The 18,621-nt window shown below is 37.8% G+C and overlaps 1 protein-coding gene across 50 annotated transcripts in view; it reads right to left on the reverse strand.

The window, feature by feature from the left end:
• LOC127525752 (protocadherin alpha-C2-like) overlaps positions 1-18,621 on the reverse strand; it is a 139,141-nt gene that overhangs the window by 4,196 nt on the left and 116,324 nt on the right. For 30 of the 50 annotated variants that reach the window (XM_051918587.1, XM_051918582.1, XM_051918590.1 and 27 more), the window contains 2 exons: positions 15,830-15,888; positions 10,723-10,808 (listed from right to left, as the gene is read on the reverse strand). In XM_051918587.1, the coding sequence (XP_051774547.1) occupies positions 10,723-10,808; positions 15,830-15,888 (145 nt within the window). Of the gene's footprint in view, positions 1-8,433; positions 8,469-10,722; positions 10,809-15,829; positions 15,889-18,621 lie in introns of all 50 variants that reach the window. The other 20 variants (XM_051918611.1, XM_051918609.1, XM_051918608.1 and 17 more) reach the window with 2 other exon arrangements.

Here is an 18,621-nt window from a genome sequence, read left to right on the forward strand (position 1 = left end):
TGTAAATATGTGATATTGTGGAATTGTGACTTTTTTTTTTTTGTCTGTTGTTGACCGTGTGTGTCCTTAATAACGTTTTTGATTGATTGATTGATTGATTGATTGATTGATGAAGCTTCAAAACTAGATAACAGCATCATCTAATAATGAAAGGATTAGGAAGGACCTCACTGTGTTTCAGATGTGAGGAATGTCTCCCTGGACCCTGAAAAAAAAAAAATGCTGAAAGACACTTTCCTTCTACATTCTTAGAAAAAAGGTTATATATAGAACTCTAGCATTCTTGAGTTTTAAAGAATGCTTCATGCCAAAAAATGTTCTATATAAGGAGAAATGTGTTAAATGATAAAATGATCCATAAATCCATAAAATGATCCTATGGTGCGAACCCCTAAAAGGTTCTATATAGGCCTATAGCACATGCCTGAACCCTTTAAAGGGTTAGTTCACCCAAAAATGAAAAATTTGTCATTTATTACTCACCCTCATGTTGTTCCACACCCATAAGACCTTCAATCATCTTCGGAACAGAAATTAACATATTTTTGATGAAATTCGTAAATACGAGGTATATGAGGTATATCCATATACAGCAATATAATCACCACTTTCAAGGTACTAAAGACATCGTTAAAAGTCAACGCGACTACAGTGGTTCAACCTTAATGTTATGAAGTGATGAGGAAACTTTTTGTGCGCAAAAACAAAACAAAAATAACGACTCTATTCAACAATCTCTTCTCTTCCCTGTTATTATCCTTACGCAGTTGACGCAGTAAGCACAGTGAAGGCTTCCGTGTTTACATTCGAATGCCGGCTCAGTATTGGCCAAAGCTGCACACGTGAGCAGCACGACGCATGTGTGTGATGCTGACGCAGGAGACGACCAATAATGAGTCAGCGTTCTGACGTAGAACCTGGAAGTGCTGGACGTAAACAATGTATGAGAATGACACAGAAGAGAAGAGATTGTTGAATAAAGTTGTTATTTTTGTTTTTTGTTTTTGCGCACAAAAAGTATTCTTGTCGCTTTATAACATTAAGGTTGAACTCCAGTCACGTTGACGGATTTAACGATGTCTTTAGTACCTTTCTGAACCTTGAAAGTGGTGATTATATTGCTGTCTATAGACGAGTTATATACTTCTTGGATTTCATCAAAAATATCTTAATTTGTGTTCCAAAGATGAACAAAGGTCTTACAGGTGTGGAACGACATGAGTAATTAATGACATAAGTTTCATTTTTGGGTGAACCTTTTCTTCTAAGAGTGTATGAACACACAGTGAATCAGTTATATTAAGCCTGAGAGAAGGAAAACTCTTTGCAATGATGCAAAAATAATCAAACCGAACCTGTTCATTTTTTAAACAAAATCAACACTGAACTCATGTGAACGAAACAGCCTGTAAGTCACGTTGATTTATTTCAAGAGAACATTTATAAGGAATTTATGAGGTTTCAGGATTCAGTCTAAAATATTTTAATTCTCTAAGTACAATCAACAGATAAAATGATAATTTCCAGGTAGTTTAGATTTGATTTTGTATTGAAAATTGTAATGTATTATACTCAAGGAAAACAAAATTCTTAACATATGTTCCTCCCCAAGACTTCTCCTCCAACCACCTGTCATATAAAAACAAAATTCAAAATCATGTCATCTTTAAATGGTGGTCTGATCTATGTATGAGATTCCCTGTACACAACACTGCTAAAAATGTCTCTCTCTGTCTGTCTGGTGGTGAGCAAGTCATCTCATTTATAAAGACACTGAATCACCACAACATCACTTAGTTTAATACAGACAATATCTTTTGTCATTGTATCTGTGTGCAGGTCTTTGTCTGCACCTCACCTTTTGTTTATAGCTTATGTTGCGGTGAAGATTAAGATGGATTACAACCTCAGAAACATTCTGACTACGATATCTGTGAGTGAAAGAAGGTCTGTATTGAGGATTGTGGGTGTGAAATGAGAGAGAGAGAGAGAGAGAGAGAAACAGGCAGCATCCATTATGAGTCCTCAGAGAACTGACTACCCTTCCAAATCCCTCAGTAACACTAAACGCCCAAATGGCTTTGTTTTCTCTCTTCTCCCTCTCACTTGTACTCTTTCATCATGTCTAAATTTCCTCTCTCCATGCCCTTCCATTTTGTTTGTCTGCCTTTCTTTATACTGCCAGAATGATAACTAGGCACAAAATTCACCAGCATTGGGGAGTAACTAAATAAAGTAGCAATGCTATTAAGTTAACTATGCGTTTTTTAGTAGCATGACAGTAGCTCAGCTGGTCCAAGAACTGGGTGGGACACTGACGAGGTTGTGTTTGGAAAAGCTATTTGAAAACTGTCATTATTTCTGATTTAGACTCCTTTAAATACTTTAAATTATGATTAGTTTGTGTCTTGGCAAAATACAGTTTCAGAATAGCAACACATCTACACTGACAGCAACATCCTCTGCATATTTCTGTCTTGACTTGACCTTTCATGTAATGCAGTCTTACGACAAAGACACACGTCTGGCGGGCAGATAATGGCACAGGTTTAATAAGGTGCATGACAAGGGCATGATTGTTATGGCCAGTGAAATATCCAGCTCATAAAACAATGATGGGGAGAAAATCAAATCATCTCATCATTAAGAAAACAACACGAGTCTGCCGACCCCCTCCCATCTATATATCTCTGTATCTCTCTTTCTCATGGAGGAGTGTAGAACCATCTTACATAATGCAGAAGAGGAGGTGAGGAAGGGCAGTTTGAGGATGAAATATGAGCCAAACTCCAACGCTAAACTCCTGAAGGAGCAGATTTCTGAGCAACACTGCAGAGCCAAGGAATTATGGGTCTGTTTAGATGAAACCACACCACTTTTCACAACCATGTGTGTGTGTATGTGGGTGTAGCAGCAGATGACAGCAGATTTGTGTTCACGCTCTTGTGCTTGAAGCACAGAAAATGGGCTGATTTCACATATAATGTATACAAACTTTTAATCTAATGAAATATACAGATGTTTAGATTAAAATACATGTTCAGTAGACATATCTGTTTGCCAGTCAAATTTCAAAACTATAATTTGTTACTTACTGTCTGTGCATATAAACTACATGCTTTCGCATTAAATAATTAAATAAAAATTGATTACTTTTCAATTACTGAGTGTTGCACTAATAAAGAATGTGGGCATGCAATGTTTATTAGATATTATGTGCATGTGGAACTGATTGCCTGTACATAATGAATATGTGTGTGTGTATACGTGTGTGCGTGTATGTGTGTGCGTGTGTGTCACACCTTGGTACGTCAGGCTCTAGTAATCCTGATTAAATATGCCAGATGGCACACACAAGCTTTCTCATGAGCCTGCCAAGACAGCAGTGTGAGTGTGAGTGTGTGTGTGTGTGTGTGTGTGTGTGTGTGTGTGTGTGTGTGTGTGTGTGTGTGTGCGTGTGTGCGGTCCTGGTATGCTGTACATTATGGGGACCAAATGCATAGTAATAGCAGTTAATTTTGACCTTGTGGAGACTTTTTTTTTTTTTGGTCCCCATGAGGGAACAAGCTTATAAATCCCTACGTTATGAGAAAAAAAAAAATGTAATTTTGTGTAATTTAGGTACACACACTCAATCACACACACACACACACACACACACACACACACACACACACACACACACACACACACACACACAAATACATGCAAAATAAACAAATTTCTCATATCTCCAAGCCTTAGAAAAGTTGGATTTAGAGGAAAACACTGACACAGACATAGACAGAAAGCAGAGCGATTGTCCTCAGTTCACCCTCTTGAGCTTACTAAAGCCCCTGGCATGTTCTGGAAAATTCCACTAGACCTACAGATACAAAACACACTCACAACTTCTGCACAGCCTTTCCTCTGTGACACTGATTGACTAAAGAGAAAGCTAAATCCAAAATCATAAAATGACTATAAAATCACTGGATATCAGTCAGACCAGTTAGCACGTTTCTTTTCTTTTTTCTTTTTTGGTCTCTTGATACCTCTGACTATTGCTTTTTATTGATAGCCCTGTTGTCTTGAATTTTAAATATGTTGAATTAGCTTGTTGTCAATAAAAAGTATGTGCATGTTGTATTTGTGTTGGATTGTGAATGTGCGTTGCATTTGGACAAGTGTTTCTGTGTGCCATATGGCGCTGTAGCAGAAATGAGAGCCTGTGGGCTGTGCAGGTTGGCCCACCTGTAGAGATGATCTTTAAACAGGCAGATCAGGATAGGTCACACTCATCCATTTATCTCTCCATTCATCCATCTATACCCAACCCTCCTATAAACCAGCAACTGCATTAGCAGAATAAAAATACCTTTCAATTCAAAATTGACATGATAAAAGTACATTTTGTATTGTCAAAGCATTGAAAACTCCCTCTCTCTTGATAATTCTGTATATTCTCATCCATCTGTCCCTGTCCTTTCCCCATCTGATCTTCCCCTATCCTCTTACATGCACTGTTATATCCATTTGTTTCATTTTATATGACATTCTGTTAACTCTCTCGTTCAGCCACACCTCTTTCTTTCTCTCTATATTTTGCATTTCTCCCTTTGCACCCATTTCACCCTCCCTTTCTCCAGCACCATGTTCCTGGTATGAATGGTTGCCGTGGAAACTGCCTTTTCCAGTGAAAACTGGCTGTGGCTGAGAAACTAATACAGAACGCTCTCTCTCTCTCTCTCTCTCTCTCTCTAATGGTCAAATACTTCTCTCCCCTAGCAACAGAGGCAGTAACAGCCCCCTCCTCTCTGCACCTCTCTGTTTTCTCTTTCACTCTCCCCCTCGGTCACCCTTTTTTTCTCTCATTGTCACTTTCTCTATCCCTCTTTCCCTTAGGCTGCCTACCTGCCCTCTGCCTCTCTCTCTCTCTCTCTTAAACACTCCATCACTAACATTTTACTGCATTTCGGAGAAACGAGACAAATAAATAAATAAATAAATCCGATAGATGCAAAAAACAATTTTATATATATATATATTTTTTTTTTTTTTTTAATGAGAGCGACAACATGGTCCATCCTATTTTTATTAATTTAATTCTGTGGATCTACACTTTGGCAGTTTTGCCCATCTGTTTCACACACAACATAGAGAGACGGAGGGAGAGAGAGAGGGGCGTTGGCTTCTCCAGTGTTTTGCACAGCAGAGCCAAAATGAAGCTCATAAAAATGCAGAACAATATTTTAATACACCACAAACCTCCAGCATCACATAAAACCAACCAGCACTACTACACCACCACAGACCCACTGACTGAACATTCACATTAGTGCCTAAACTGACGATTCCCCTGCTGATGGAACAAAACTGATGGTGTTATCCTCATGTCTAGCTGTTCTCATCTCCTTCTGTCTTTAGTTCACCAAAAAATCAAAATGTCATACTTTACAGATCAAGCTGTCTGTCTCTCAAGCTCCAAATCTCAGCAAACACAATAAAAGTGGTCAGTGTGATTCATGCACTACATTCTATGATTAATTCAAATGTATGTAATTATTTTCTGTAAATCTTGTAGCCTTCAAATCTTACTTATGAGAAGGCATTTGCCATGTTTGATGCCAAACACCACTGTTTTTTATGTGTCACATGCATGACCACCATTGAGGCCACAAGGTCTGTATTTTTTGTATATTTTTTGTATATTTTTTTTTGAGGCGTATATAATAAAAGTTGTGAAAAAATTGCATATTAACCCTACTTTGGTGCTGCAAGGATATCACACAACACCATGATAACTGACTTTGTCATGAGCTGCTTCAGTGATCTACTGTGCTCGTCAATGTCAAAATGTGTGAGATGACCAATCAAATCAAAGTAGGCGGGCTTTACTACTCTCAGAGGCTGCTGAGAATCAGAATTCGGATTCTGATTCTGTTGTGCGAACGTATCCTCCGCCATGGTCTTGTCAGTCATCTTGTTACTTACTCTCGTCACATGATCAGTGAACTCTGATTCCTGCTGCACTACGTGATAGATGAGTAAATGATAGGGATGTGATGAGACCGTTAGCTCTTGAGAAGAGACGAGACACAAGATTGAGTTACGAGATGAGACGAGATTTTTACACAGTATTTTTAAGAAATCCTCAATGACGAAATTCATGACTAGAAAAATAGTCTGCAGGTGCATTTAAAATGTTATAACTAATCATCTTGTAATGAATGTCATTTCAGTTCTACTTTCTGAGTATGAATTATCATATGCAGTACTGTAAAAGACAACAATACTCAAGCACTGTAAAAGGTTTTCCCACAAACTCAACTGACTGGCTTCTCTCCTGTATGATTTCATATGAGAACTTCTGACCTCCTAACTGAACAAATTGATCATAGAAATAAAAACAGTATAAATAAAAATGAATAACACAGTTTGCTCTTAGTCTTAAGTGCAAACAATAAGCGCGACCATAATCGAAGTACTCTCTCAATATTTAAAGTGCAAATAGAGACCAATTTTTTCTTCAAGCATGATACAGAGCTAAGAGATGGTTACAACTACACAGCCCAGCCTAAGATAGCTTTCATACTGGGAGATATTTGCATGCATCAGGGAGCCGCTTTCAAAATATGGGTATTGAAATTGCGTTTGTGTGCTCATGTTTTTCTTTTGCTTTCAAGATCACGCATACTCTGTGAAAAGGGAGCAGCGGTGCTGAGCGCGCATTCTACAAGATAAGACATTTGTCAGACGCTTAGGCTCTGTTGTGCAATGAATCCTCCGCCATGGTCTTGTCAGTCATCTCGTTACTCTCGTCATTTGATCAGTGAACTCTGATTCCTGCTGCACTGCTCATGTTGGATGAGCTGGTTGGGATTGAAGTGACCATTATCCAACTGAATTAAATGATTTTTATTTCTATAAAAAGCAAAACGACTGTGGAGGCATAATGTAAATGTAGCAGTGGCAAATTCTATCCTAATTTCACCCTCACACTCCATCATGGCAATATCGCGAGACAGCTTTTCACCACAACGAGAAATCTCATCAAATTTTAATCTCACGAGATCTTGTGGCACGAGATCTTGTCACATCCCTAGTAAATGATATTTAATTTTTGGCTGAGCTAATACTTCAGCTGAGCAGCAGTTCTGACGTGGAAGCTAGTAAAATATTTGTAAATGAGACAGATAAACATTGAATAGGAGAAAAAAGTGAAAGAGAGATGGAGGGGGGGAGCTAAAATCTAAAGAGGCTTATTTCTTTCATTTCCAGCCTTTGCTTTTGCACTCATCATCAGAGACTTAATTAGAACAAATTGCTCTTTCATCACCCGAGTAATTGTGCCCGTTTTGTCCTCTCTCCCTCTCTCCTCTCGCTTTCATCTTATTGAAACTAAATTACTTTCATTATTCCGAACACCTCCAGAAGTCACATCATCATTCCATCCAAGAGGATCGGGCCTCAACATCCGTAACCCTCATGCAGTTAATTAGGAAATTAAATATGCATTAATTGCATCTTGGTTCTTACCTATGACCTTGTGACCCAGGAAGTGATCCCAGACAAAACGGTTGATAGGTTTATTGCTGCCTATGAGATGAGTGCAAGTCGGTATTGCTGTAATACTAAAATGAATCAAATTTTGTGTAAGTGGATGTTTATTTAGTCAACATAATGTTCTACAATAGACCACATCAATATTATATAGCTGCAAACACAAGCCTAGAGCTGACTCTTCATGACACAATTTCTTATTCTAAGCCTGTGCTTGTTGATTCTGTCATTTTATCTTAATATGTTTTGCCCTGATGTTCGTGGTGATCCATTTATGAGTGTGTGCAGACATCTCTGATTAATAACCGAGACTCTGTCCTCTACAGAAAGACAGGTGATTCTTCAATTATTTGGAGTGCGAGAAAGAGAGACCAGGCAAAATGGAGATAGAATCTAATACTGTGGATTAATTACCATGAACGGACATCTCCACAGCAAGCGAGGAAGAATGTGCGTGTTTGTGCTGAAATAGTCTGAGCTGACCATTATTAATATTCATCTCCTAATCGAGTCATCTCTCTGTGCTTTAGCCACGCTCTCTCGGTCGCCGCTTTGTACTGAGCTTCTCTTTCTTGCTTCTGCAGATAACCCCCGTATCCCCTCTGACTGTGTCATTTCCTCTTTCAGCTGATAAACTGGATTTACGCTTGATCTAGGCAGAGCTGTGGAAATCGGTGTCACTCTCTTCTTCATCACATAGCTCTGACAGGTCACCTGAACGAGCTAAACGCATATAATCCAATGTTAAAACCAGGGGATTCCGCTATTATCAGACGGTGGGAAAACAAACTGCTACAATTTACTCTGAATTTCCTGATTTTTTATTTTTTTTTTAATAGGTTTTAAAGGAATAGTTCACCCACAAATAAACATTTAGCATCATTTACTCACCCTCATGTTGTTTCAACTGTATTATTGTCTTTATTCTGTGAAACACAAAATGAGACATCAAACTCAGAATCTGAGTTGATTTTTTCCATTCAACAAAAGTGAATGGTCTTGTTTTCAGTGAATACAATGAAAGTCGAGAGTGATTAAAACTAGCTTGTCCACTATACCAGAGGTCTCCAAACTCCATCCTGGAGGTCCACTGTCCTGCAGAGTTTAACTCCAACCAGCTCCAACACACCTGCTTCAAAGTTTCTTGTATGCCTAGTGAGACCTTGATTAGCTGGTTCAGGTGTGTTGGGGTTGAAGCTAAACTTTGCAGGACAGCGGCCCTCCAGGACAGAGTTTGGAGGCCTCTGCACTATACATTCCCAAAATATACAAGTTTAATTCCTGTATTCCTATAGACCAATTTGGAGCAGACATCACAGTTACGTCACTTGCAGCTGCACACACATAGTGTTGGCAGAAAAATAGTGATAACAAGTGGAGAAAAATGTTTTGTTGTTCCTTTGGATGTCAGAATCAGAATGCAAAAAATATAGTCTTCATTTTTATAGAATATCGTCATTGAAGACGCCCTTTGAAGCTAAACGCAGATGTTATGTTGCAAGTCACAGACTGGACTGATGAAACCTCCAATGATTAGTCTACTATTAAAACATGAATTTGATGTAAACAGTAAGTCTACATAATATTCACATATGTAGTTCATAGGGGACATTCATATAGCAGTTAAAGCATGAAATAATATTTAAACCTTTAACTTTTTACATAGATAACTTTGAGAACATTTTTATCTCACAATTACAGCTTTTTTCTTGCATTTGCGTGTTTATATCTTCCAGTTCAGACTTGCAATTGTGAGTTTATATCACAATTCTGAAGGGAAAACTCACAATTAAACAGATTTAAACTCGTAATTATGAGGGAAAAGGACAGAATAACGAGTATATCTCACAATTCTGCTTTTCATTTTAGGAATTGTCAGATATAAACTCGGATTTGTGAAAAAAAAAAAAAAGTCAGAATTATGAGATATAAACTCGAAATTAACTTTTTTTATTCTTTTGTTCTGTGGCTTCCATAGACTGCTACTGCAGATTTTTCTTTTCTTTTTTTTTTTTCTTTTTTTTTCTCTCCTGCTTAGAGCTTGGCAGAAAAAATAATCAAATGGCTTTCCAACACGAGGGTGAGCAAATCATAACAAAATTCTAATTTTGGGTCAACTATTACATTAACATATTTTTTTTACTGAGTCGCTGCCATTGTGAAGTGATATTTGCGTCACTGTTTAATGTGGCACAATAGGCGGATTGCGGTATCACTAATGTATTACGGTGGTTTCTGTGCTGTATAGAGTTGCTCCCTGAACTACTCAGCTGGGTTTCCTAAGGAAGCCTCATGTAGGTCATATTCCTTATACCCTGCATGACTGCAGCAGCTCAGCTCAGCAAAAGAGGCCAACGCAGAGGAGACTGCAGGGAAAGAAGCAAGCGAGTGAAAGAATGATGTGAGATAGTCATAGTCTAGATCGGGACAGGGGCTGATCTGATAGAGCAATAGATGGTCCTGAGGGGTAATACCAGTGAGACTGTGAAAGACATTGTTATAGTCCGGCCAGACCACACAGTGGAAAATTGTATTGCTCAATGGTTGCTCTTTCACAGCTATTTTCAGATAGATTTCATTTAAGTTGTTCTCAGATATATGAAGCCCCTAAAGGGACAAAAATCTGAGATGGGAGGAAAAAATTCAAGGCTTTTGCGTTCTCTCACAGAAGGGTCCCCCGAGAAACTTCGCGTTCACTTGCAAAAAACTCAAAAGGTTTGCAAGCGAACACAAAGTTTCTCTGGGGAACACAAACATTTTGCAAGGAAACACAAAGTTTCTCGGGGGAACGCAAAACATTTGAGAAAGAACACAAAAGCATTGACTGACTATTTTAATACCCATCTCATATTTTTGTCACTTTAGGGGCTCCGTACAGACATTTCTGTAAACAAATGAGTCAATAGTTGAGTATACATCTATAAAATTAATGTAGAAAACAGCTCAGATCATTTCATCTTTGAAGTCAGAGATTTCAATTGAGCTCAATCTCTTCACAATGTCAAACTCAAGAGGAGGAAATGAACAAACATCTGAGAAGCAGAAAACATATTTTTGATATTTTTCAGCATTTTTGATCTCATTTTAATTTGAAAAACAACTAAGAAAGGAAAGAGATCTCATTTGTGATTTTTCATTTCTTGATTTCTTTCTGCTCAGAGTTCAGTTCCCGTATCTTACCGGGAGCACTGGAGACTGTGGGCCAGTTCTGGACCAGAACTCCTTGAGCACCCTGCATCACGGATGACTCCTCCATATGGACCGAACTGCACACAAATAGAGGAGAAATTTTGTCAGATTAAGACATTATAAATCAGTTAACAAATATTGATTTGAATTGGTTGGTTAACAAAAGCAATTTCCTGACTTTCTTGGTCATATACACACAATTTAATGTGCTCAAAAACACCCTGAGAAGAAGAAGAAGAAGAAGAAGAAGAAGAAGAAGAAGAAGAAGAAGAAGAAAGGGTCTCTTAAATAAGCACATATAAAAAACTAACACGTTCTTTACATTCATTTATATTTTTCTATTCAACATTTTACTCAAATTGTCTCAGACCCAAATCTATGAGAAAAGATTTGTCTGTAGACAATGTCATAGACTTTCTGATTTTTATCTGATCATTGTGAGTGATATGTAGCATGACGGAGAATATGGGTGTTTTTTGTGGTTTATGTTGTTATTTTATGTTTGTAGGTAGGCCTACTGATAAAGTTTTATGATTTTTGATGTACAGCACTTTGGTCCATTGTTATGGTTTTGAAAGTGCTTAATATATAAATTTGAGCTGAGCAGGGTTTGTGCTTGACCTGGGCAGAATGGTATATGTAGGTCTTCAGTGAAAATTGGAATCTAGAGGCTTGGATTAGAGATTAAGGATTAGACCATGATATTCTCTGCAGTCCCATCACCTCAGAGATTAAAGCTTCCTGTGCACTCAAAATTTCACACCAAAGAATTTTTCTCTCTCACACAGACACAAACACACAGTTATCAGTTGATCATCCTGTTTCAATTGGAAATATGCCATGTTATGAAAGTAAAATGTGCTGCAAATGGCATTTTATGTTGAGTATGCATACACCCACATTTGTGTGTCTGCATCAGGAAAAAGCCTTACAAATCGCCAGTGGCAGAAAATCAAACCAAGCGGGAGGTTTCTTTTGCTCTTAAAAAGGGGTGTTATCACTTCCCATGTTCTCTCTGTAGATCTGTATGCAGCTGGAAGAGTGTTAAGAAAGGATTAGCTCGCTGTGTTCAGAGTGGCTGAAAACATGATAGGTCGTTCCATCACAAAATCAACTGTCATAGAAGAATGGGGGAAAATGCATTTCAGATGGTAGCTGTTGTTGAATGCCTCTACCACAATACCCTTTTCTTGCACCTTATACGTCATATACGCTAATCATGGCAACATAATTTTGTACTAAACTTATAATAACTGACTGCTGTCCCAAGAAACCGATTTCATACATAGCTGTGCTCCCTTTCTCACTTAATAAAATGACTTTATCTATCTCAAATCAGTATTTCATGTCCATTTACTTATTTATTTGGAAAGTATCTATATAATAAGTGGGATAACATACAGTGAGCTGGTCATTATCGCAGTATAAACACCATTTAGGAGAACCATTTATCTAAAGTGAATTCCACGTGAGGAACATCACAAGCAATTTATTACACAAGGGTGAAGAATATTTGCAGTATCATAATGTTCAGAGTAAGCTAGAGTATTGCAGAAACTAGGGAAAATTAAAACTGCAGAAAATTAGAGCAAAGAAGAGAATTTTATTCTATTTTTATGATAACGGGTTGACTGTACATTATATAAAACATGATCACTATGCATTTGGTCCCTTGTGCAAGCAACAATTAAAAAGTCTGAGATCGGGAAGATTTTTAAAATGTTTTTTGAAGTAAGTCTTTTCTGCTAGACTGCATTTATTTGATCAAAAAAGTAAAAAAAAAAAAAAAAAAAAAAAAAAAAAACCTAATACTGTGAAATATTATCTAAAATAACTGCTTTCTATTTTAATATATAGTATAAAATGTATACATTTATATTTTAAAATGTAATTCAAAGCTGAATTTTCAGCATCATTACTTCAGTCTTCAGTGTCACATGATCCTTCAGAAATCATTCTAATATGCTGATTTGCTGCTCAAGAAACATTTCTGATTATTATCAATGCTGAAAACTGTTCTGCTGAATATAAATAATATTCAAAAGTTCAAAAGAACATTTATTTAAAACAGTAAGGACATTTATCATTTATAACGCTACAAAAGATCTGTCACTTTTGATCAATCTCACTAAATAAAGGTATTCATTCTATCAAAAAAAAAAAAAAAAATCTTACTCAGACTTTTGAACAGTAAACGATAAATAGCATTGGTAATCTACTCAATTCTATTTGATTATTTAAGCATACCAGTCTTTGGTTTATTTAACTCTTCAAGGGATAGATAAGTAGTATGCATAGTTCATGTATTTTCAAATGTGAATTCTAAAATACAAGTTTTAATACGTTGTGACAATTCTAATGATTGCAATTAACCACTAAACTGTTAAAACCCCATCCAAAAACAGAATGCATGCAGAGCAGACAGTGAGGGGTGGAAAACCACCATTTTATTTGCCCCCCTCTCGCTCTCTCTCTGATGAATGTTTGCAGTCCAAGGTCAGGCGGTTACTGCTGCTATTACATGCTGTGTGTGTGTGTGTGTGTGTGTGTGTGTGTGTGTGTGTGTGTGTGTGTGTGTGTGTGTGTGTGTGGGGAAGCCATTTTAAAGAGCTGTGAAGCAGCAGTCAGTAAGGCTAATACATTATTAATGAGAAGCACTGGACTAAAGACATGATCCTCAGCTAATGTTCAAACATCCTCCCTCTCTCTTTCTTCCTGTCTGGCTCTCTTTCCCTTTGTCCATTTCTGCATGCATATCAATATCATTGCATCCTCCACTGATCATTTCTCTGTTTAACATCCCAAAAGCTATTTTTGACTAAAATCTGTTTGTCTGTGGTGTAAAAAAGTACCGAGAATATTTCAGAACATTTTCTGAAGAAAATATAAATAATGTTTGCCCTTGCAAGTCTCACTCGGGTTGTCAGGCCATTGCTAAGGTATTCTCACTGACTTTAACACATTGCTGTGTGGTTGCTAGGGTGTTGTGGTTCAAATCTCTATAATATTCTGTTTCCTGGATATGGCTTGGATCCCTATGGGTTGTTAAAAACCAGTCTGATCATTTAAAGTAACTGCATATCTTACCATTTGAGGTATTGTTCATGACACAGACTGTTGCACTTTGAAATACTTAAGTTTTAAGGTTCAAATCCTAAACTCTAAATATGAGCAATAGTGAATATTAATAAAACAAAAAGCTGCTGAAACCACCAATGAAACCCTTATAAATCTGCCTTAAACTCAACAAGCAAAAGAAAGCAAGAGCATCATTAATGTAAAAAATTAATTTTGCTCTGGTTTCTCCAAGCACATAAATTGTGAGACAGGAATCTGATTTAATGCATGAGAATGATTTGCGTGGCTACATTAGCTCTCATTAAACCCTGCTGTAATTAGGAGGGAATCAGTGTACCACTAATGAAGATCGGAGGTCATTCAGTCACACACACACACACACACACACACACAGCTCTGACATATGTGAATGTGCTGCCCAGTATGTTGTCTGCAATGTCCTTCGTTGCCATCGTTTTGCCGACATGGCTGTAGGCATTACTTCAATCGCCGCATGTGACCTACTTCGGCTTCCACGGAAATTGTCGCTGTACAGCTGTACTGGTCATTCAGCGGCTGCTGTAAGATCAGACCTTTGGTTGATTCAGAACGAGTGGTGGATAACTGTATCCACTGGCCCAGTGATTTATGGGTAATGTAATGCTAGTGCACAGTTTCCATGATCATACCAGCATCAGTTGTTTTTAGCTAACTACTTCCATATGTAATGTCTGAAAATTATGGTCTCATAATGATATTCTATTCTTACCTTCCTTTCACTAGATTCAGCCATTTAAAGTAGTCATTATCATACATTTTATGCAATATTTTACCTGTGGTCCTCTTATAATCTTTTATTATTATTATTATTATTATTATTATTATTATTATTATTTTCATTTAGTTCTTTTGTGACAAAGCAGTATAAATGTAGTTTTTTTTTTTTATTATTATATTTTTTTCTAATCTTTACTTTGATACAATAAATACTTATCACAAAAGGCAAAGGAAATTTCATCTTAATTTATTTTTTATCATCCGTCCATCCATCCATCCATCCATCCATCTATCCATCATCATCATCCATCAATCCATCCATCCGTCCATCTGTCCCGCCATCCATCCATCCATCCTTCCTTCCATCCGACCGTCCTTCTATCCATCCATCCGTTCATCCATCCATCCGTCTGTCCGTCCGTCCATCCATCCGTCCCCCATCCATCCATCCATCCATCCATCCATCCATCCATCCATCCATCCGTCCATCTGTCCATCCATTCGTCTGTCCTTCCATCCATCTATCCATCTGTCCATCCGTCCATCCATCCATCCATTCGTCTGTCCTTCCATCCATCTATCCATCCGTCCTTCCTTCCATCCGTCCATCCATCCATCCTTCCAACCATCCATCTGTTTGTCCATCCATCAATCCATCCATCCATCCATCCATCCATCCATCCATCTGTCCGTCCATCCGTCTGTCCATCTATCATCCATCCATCCATCCATCCATCCATGCATCCATCTGTCTGTCCATCCATCCATCTGTCGATACATCCATCATACATCCATCCATCCATGCATCCATCTGTCCGTCTGTCCATCCGTCCGTCCATCCGTCTATCCATCCATCCATCCGTCTGTCCGTCCATCCGTCTGTCCATCTATCATCCATCCATCTATCCATCCATCCACCATCCATCCATCCATCCATCCGTCTGTCGATCCATCCATCTGTCCATCCATCCATCATCCATCCATCCATGCATCCATCTGTCCGTCTGTCCATCCGTCCGTCCATCCGTCTATCCATCCATCCATCTGTCTGTCCATCCATCCATCCATCCATCCATCCATCCATCCATCCATCCATCCGTCCTTCATCCATCCATCCATCCATCCATCCGTCCTTTCATCCATCCATCCATCCATCCATCCACCTGTCCATCCAATTATTCAATTTATTTATGCCCCCTTTAAAGTAATTTGGCATATTCAGTAGATGCAACAAAAGAGAAAAATTAGGACAATCATGTCATACCTTTGCATTCCTGCTCTGAGAGATGCTGAATATCTCCAGTCTGCACTGGGAACTTTAGGCTGAGAAAGACAAAGACAGACAAAGAGAGAGAAAGAGATGACTTTAAGCGCTGGGACGGATCAAAAAACCAATATTATCTCATTAAATAATCATGCTGGACTGTAGTCATAAGATCATGATGGCTGCAAGACTGTGGTTTGGAGGAAAGAGTTAGATTTAGGTCAAGATTTCATCCATGTCTTAAACTCACACACTCAGACACACAAACATTAATGATAAATTGAGATGCTCATCCACCAAAAGATCTGAACCAGCCAGACCAACCATTCAAACATACCGACACAGAGACGAATCAAGGTCATAAAAGCCTGGAGGAGCATTAGCAGGGGGGTGAGATCGATCTGAATGAGTCTCCTCAGGGAGAGAGACTGAGGCATATCTGCTCAAAATGCACAAGGTGAGTGGATGCCATGAAGCTGTTCAAGAACATGTCTAGGTTATATTCACTCCAAAATCAAAATAAAACAAATAAGATTATTAACATTAGAAATAAATTTATAACATTATATTTTGAGGTGAATTTTTATGTTCACCAAGGTGTTGTATGATATCTGCTACTTTACAATCATGAACTGTAAAATCCATCTGCATTAAAATGACACAGCAGGACATTTCAGTCTGCAGATCTTATACTATCAGCTATTAGATACTAAAAAGGCAGGCATTGTCCTCATCATCCCTATTTCACTTATATTTTTCTCTCTCACACACACACATCTCCTGCTGGACATTCATCAATGTGAAATCCAATTCGCAGTGTAATCAGCAGGGCCTGCTTTTCCTCCACAACACGCAAACACACACATCCATCATAGAAGCCTGCAAAACAACTACAATACACACCTGCTACCGGTCAAGCAAAAACATCATATAGTGTACAAACACTAATGTACAATCTAGCTGGAACCTTTCTTAGATTCTGTACAAACACTCAAATAAAACCTTTTCCAGAAAAAGACTGAATATAAATCAGTTACAAATCCCCTGCAAGAGTTTGTACCAGGGCCATAACGACCACATTTCAATGGACAAACATCTAATACCAAGAGAAAAACATGTAAATAAAAACAACAAAACCATCTGATGCACCAATTGTGTTTGCAACGTTCCCTAAACAAACCCAGGTGTGAATGTACAATGACTCATTCAACACGAGTAAATAAGGATATGCAGTAGGAAGATGTTTTGAAAGATTTTGGATGAAGAGTACAAGGGTTAAACATAGGGCTGCACGATATTGATGAAAAACGCGATTTGCAATAACTTGTTAAATAATGCGATATTCAATACGCGATAAGATAATGCTTTGTAAGTGTGTAAAATAAATGTATATTTTATTTAAATATATTTAAAAACTAAAAATGCTATAACCAACATACATGTTTCGCATTCTTTTTTTTTTTTTTCTGAGAAGAAAGCATCCCTACAACTTCTCAAAGTAAGCAGTGTTTTACTTTAGCTTTACATAAAAAGTGTTACGGTTAGGGTTTCAGGTATACGTTAGATTTTTTTTAACAACAGAAACTGAATAATCGAATGTAAAGATAAAACACTGCTTAGTCTTCACTGTTAGAATTAAATACATATTGATTATTAAAGCTACAAAAGTTATTCAGTCTAGAGCAGTGAGTGATTTTCTCTTAAGCACACAGATGGAAGCAGGTTTATTAGGCTGCTGTCACTTTAAGAGCTGCACGGATCCAATATATTGTTACACACGTGATTATCTTCTCAACTGTTTACTCCACTCAAGACAACTGACTGTGTTTACGTGAATACTCACCAAGACGGGCATTTTGACGACATTTTCTGTGTATTTGGCGATGTAACACGTATGTAACAGTCATGTGTCCAATTTACTCTCTGCTGCTACCTAAAACTTGGAGTTTTTGTAATATTTTGGAGTATTAAAATCATGTAGTTATTACAAGCCGTTGCGATGTGCACATTGTGATATGTACATTTGTGATATTTCAATAATTTCGACATGTCGTACAACCCTAGTTAAATCATTTGCAGAACTACAAATTTACAGACACTCAAATATAGTGAATATGAAAACAGAGCGGGTTGCTGAGCAAAGAATCTGGGGATCTGTTTTTTATTCATCTCACAGGTCTTTGATTTATCACTCACTATGTGTGTGTGGTGTGAGGAGAGGCAGATAATGAGTTCAGTCTGATCTCGTCTCACCAGCAGTTCCTTACTCTCTTTTTCTCATTTTCTCTCTCTCTCTCAGTTCCCTTCTGAGTGGACACACCTCGCCTAGATACAGCATTCGCACCTCTGCACCAACCAATCACAATCCTTCCTTCCTTTTCTTTCCAAACCAAACCGCCCAATCAGCCACCAGAAAGCACTCCACTGCCACTTAATCACACACTGGGAGAACAAACATGACTGACATTTAATGAGAACAGCTGAAACGAGCCAGTAATTACTTCACAAATAAGAGGCGCTCACACAGAGAAATGTTTTCGCATCCAGTAATCCCTGAAACACTCACAACTTGATCAACAACACAACATAAATGCACTCAGTTTATAATGATGATCTCTGGTGAACAGAGCAGATACAGAAAGCTTCATTTGTAATAAATTGTTGGTCATACTAAGGCTTGACAAACTGAAAAAAAAAAACCTCTGCTGCAAAGATGTGCTTAGAAAATCAGTTGATCTTTTGAGAAATAACGAGAAATAAATGGGGCAGCCTGATAAACAAAATAAAATAAA

The sequence above is a fragment of the Ctenopharyngodon idella genome, chromosome 14 (genome assembly GCF_019924925.1).
Source record: "Ctenopharyngodon idella isolate HZGC_01 chromosome 14, HZGC01, whole genome shotgun sequence".
NCBI classification, from domain to species: domain Eukaryota; kingdom Metazoa; phylum Chordata; class Actinopteri; order Cypriniformes; family Xenocyprididae; genus Ctenopharyngodon; species Ctenopharyngodon idella.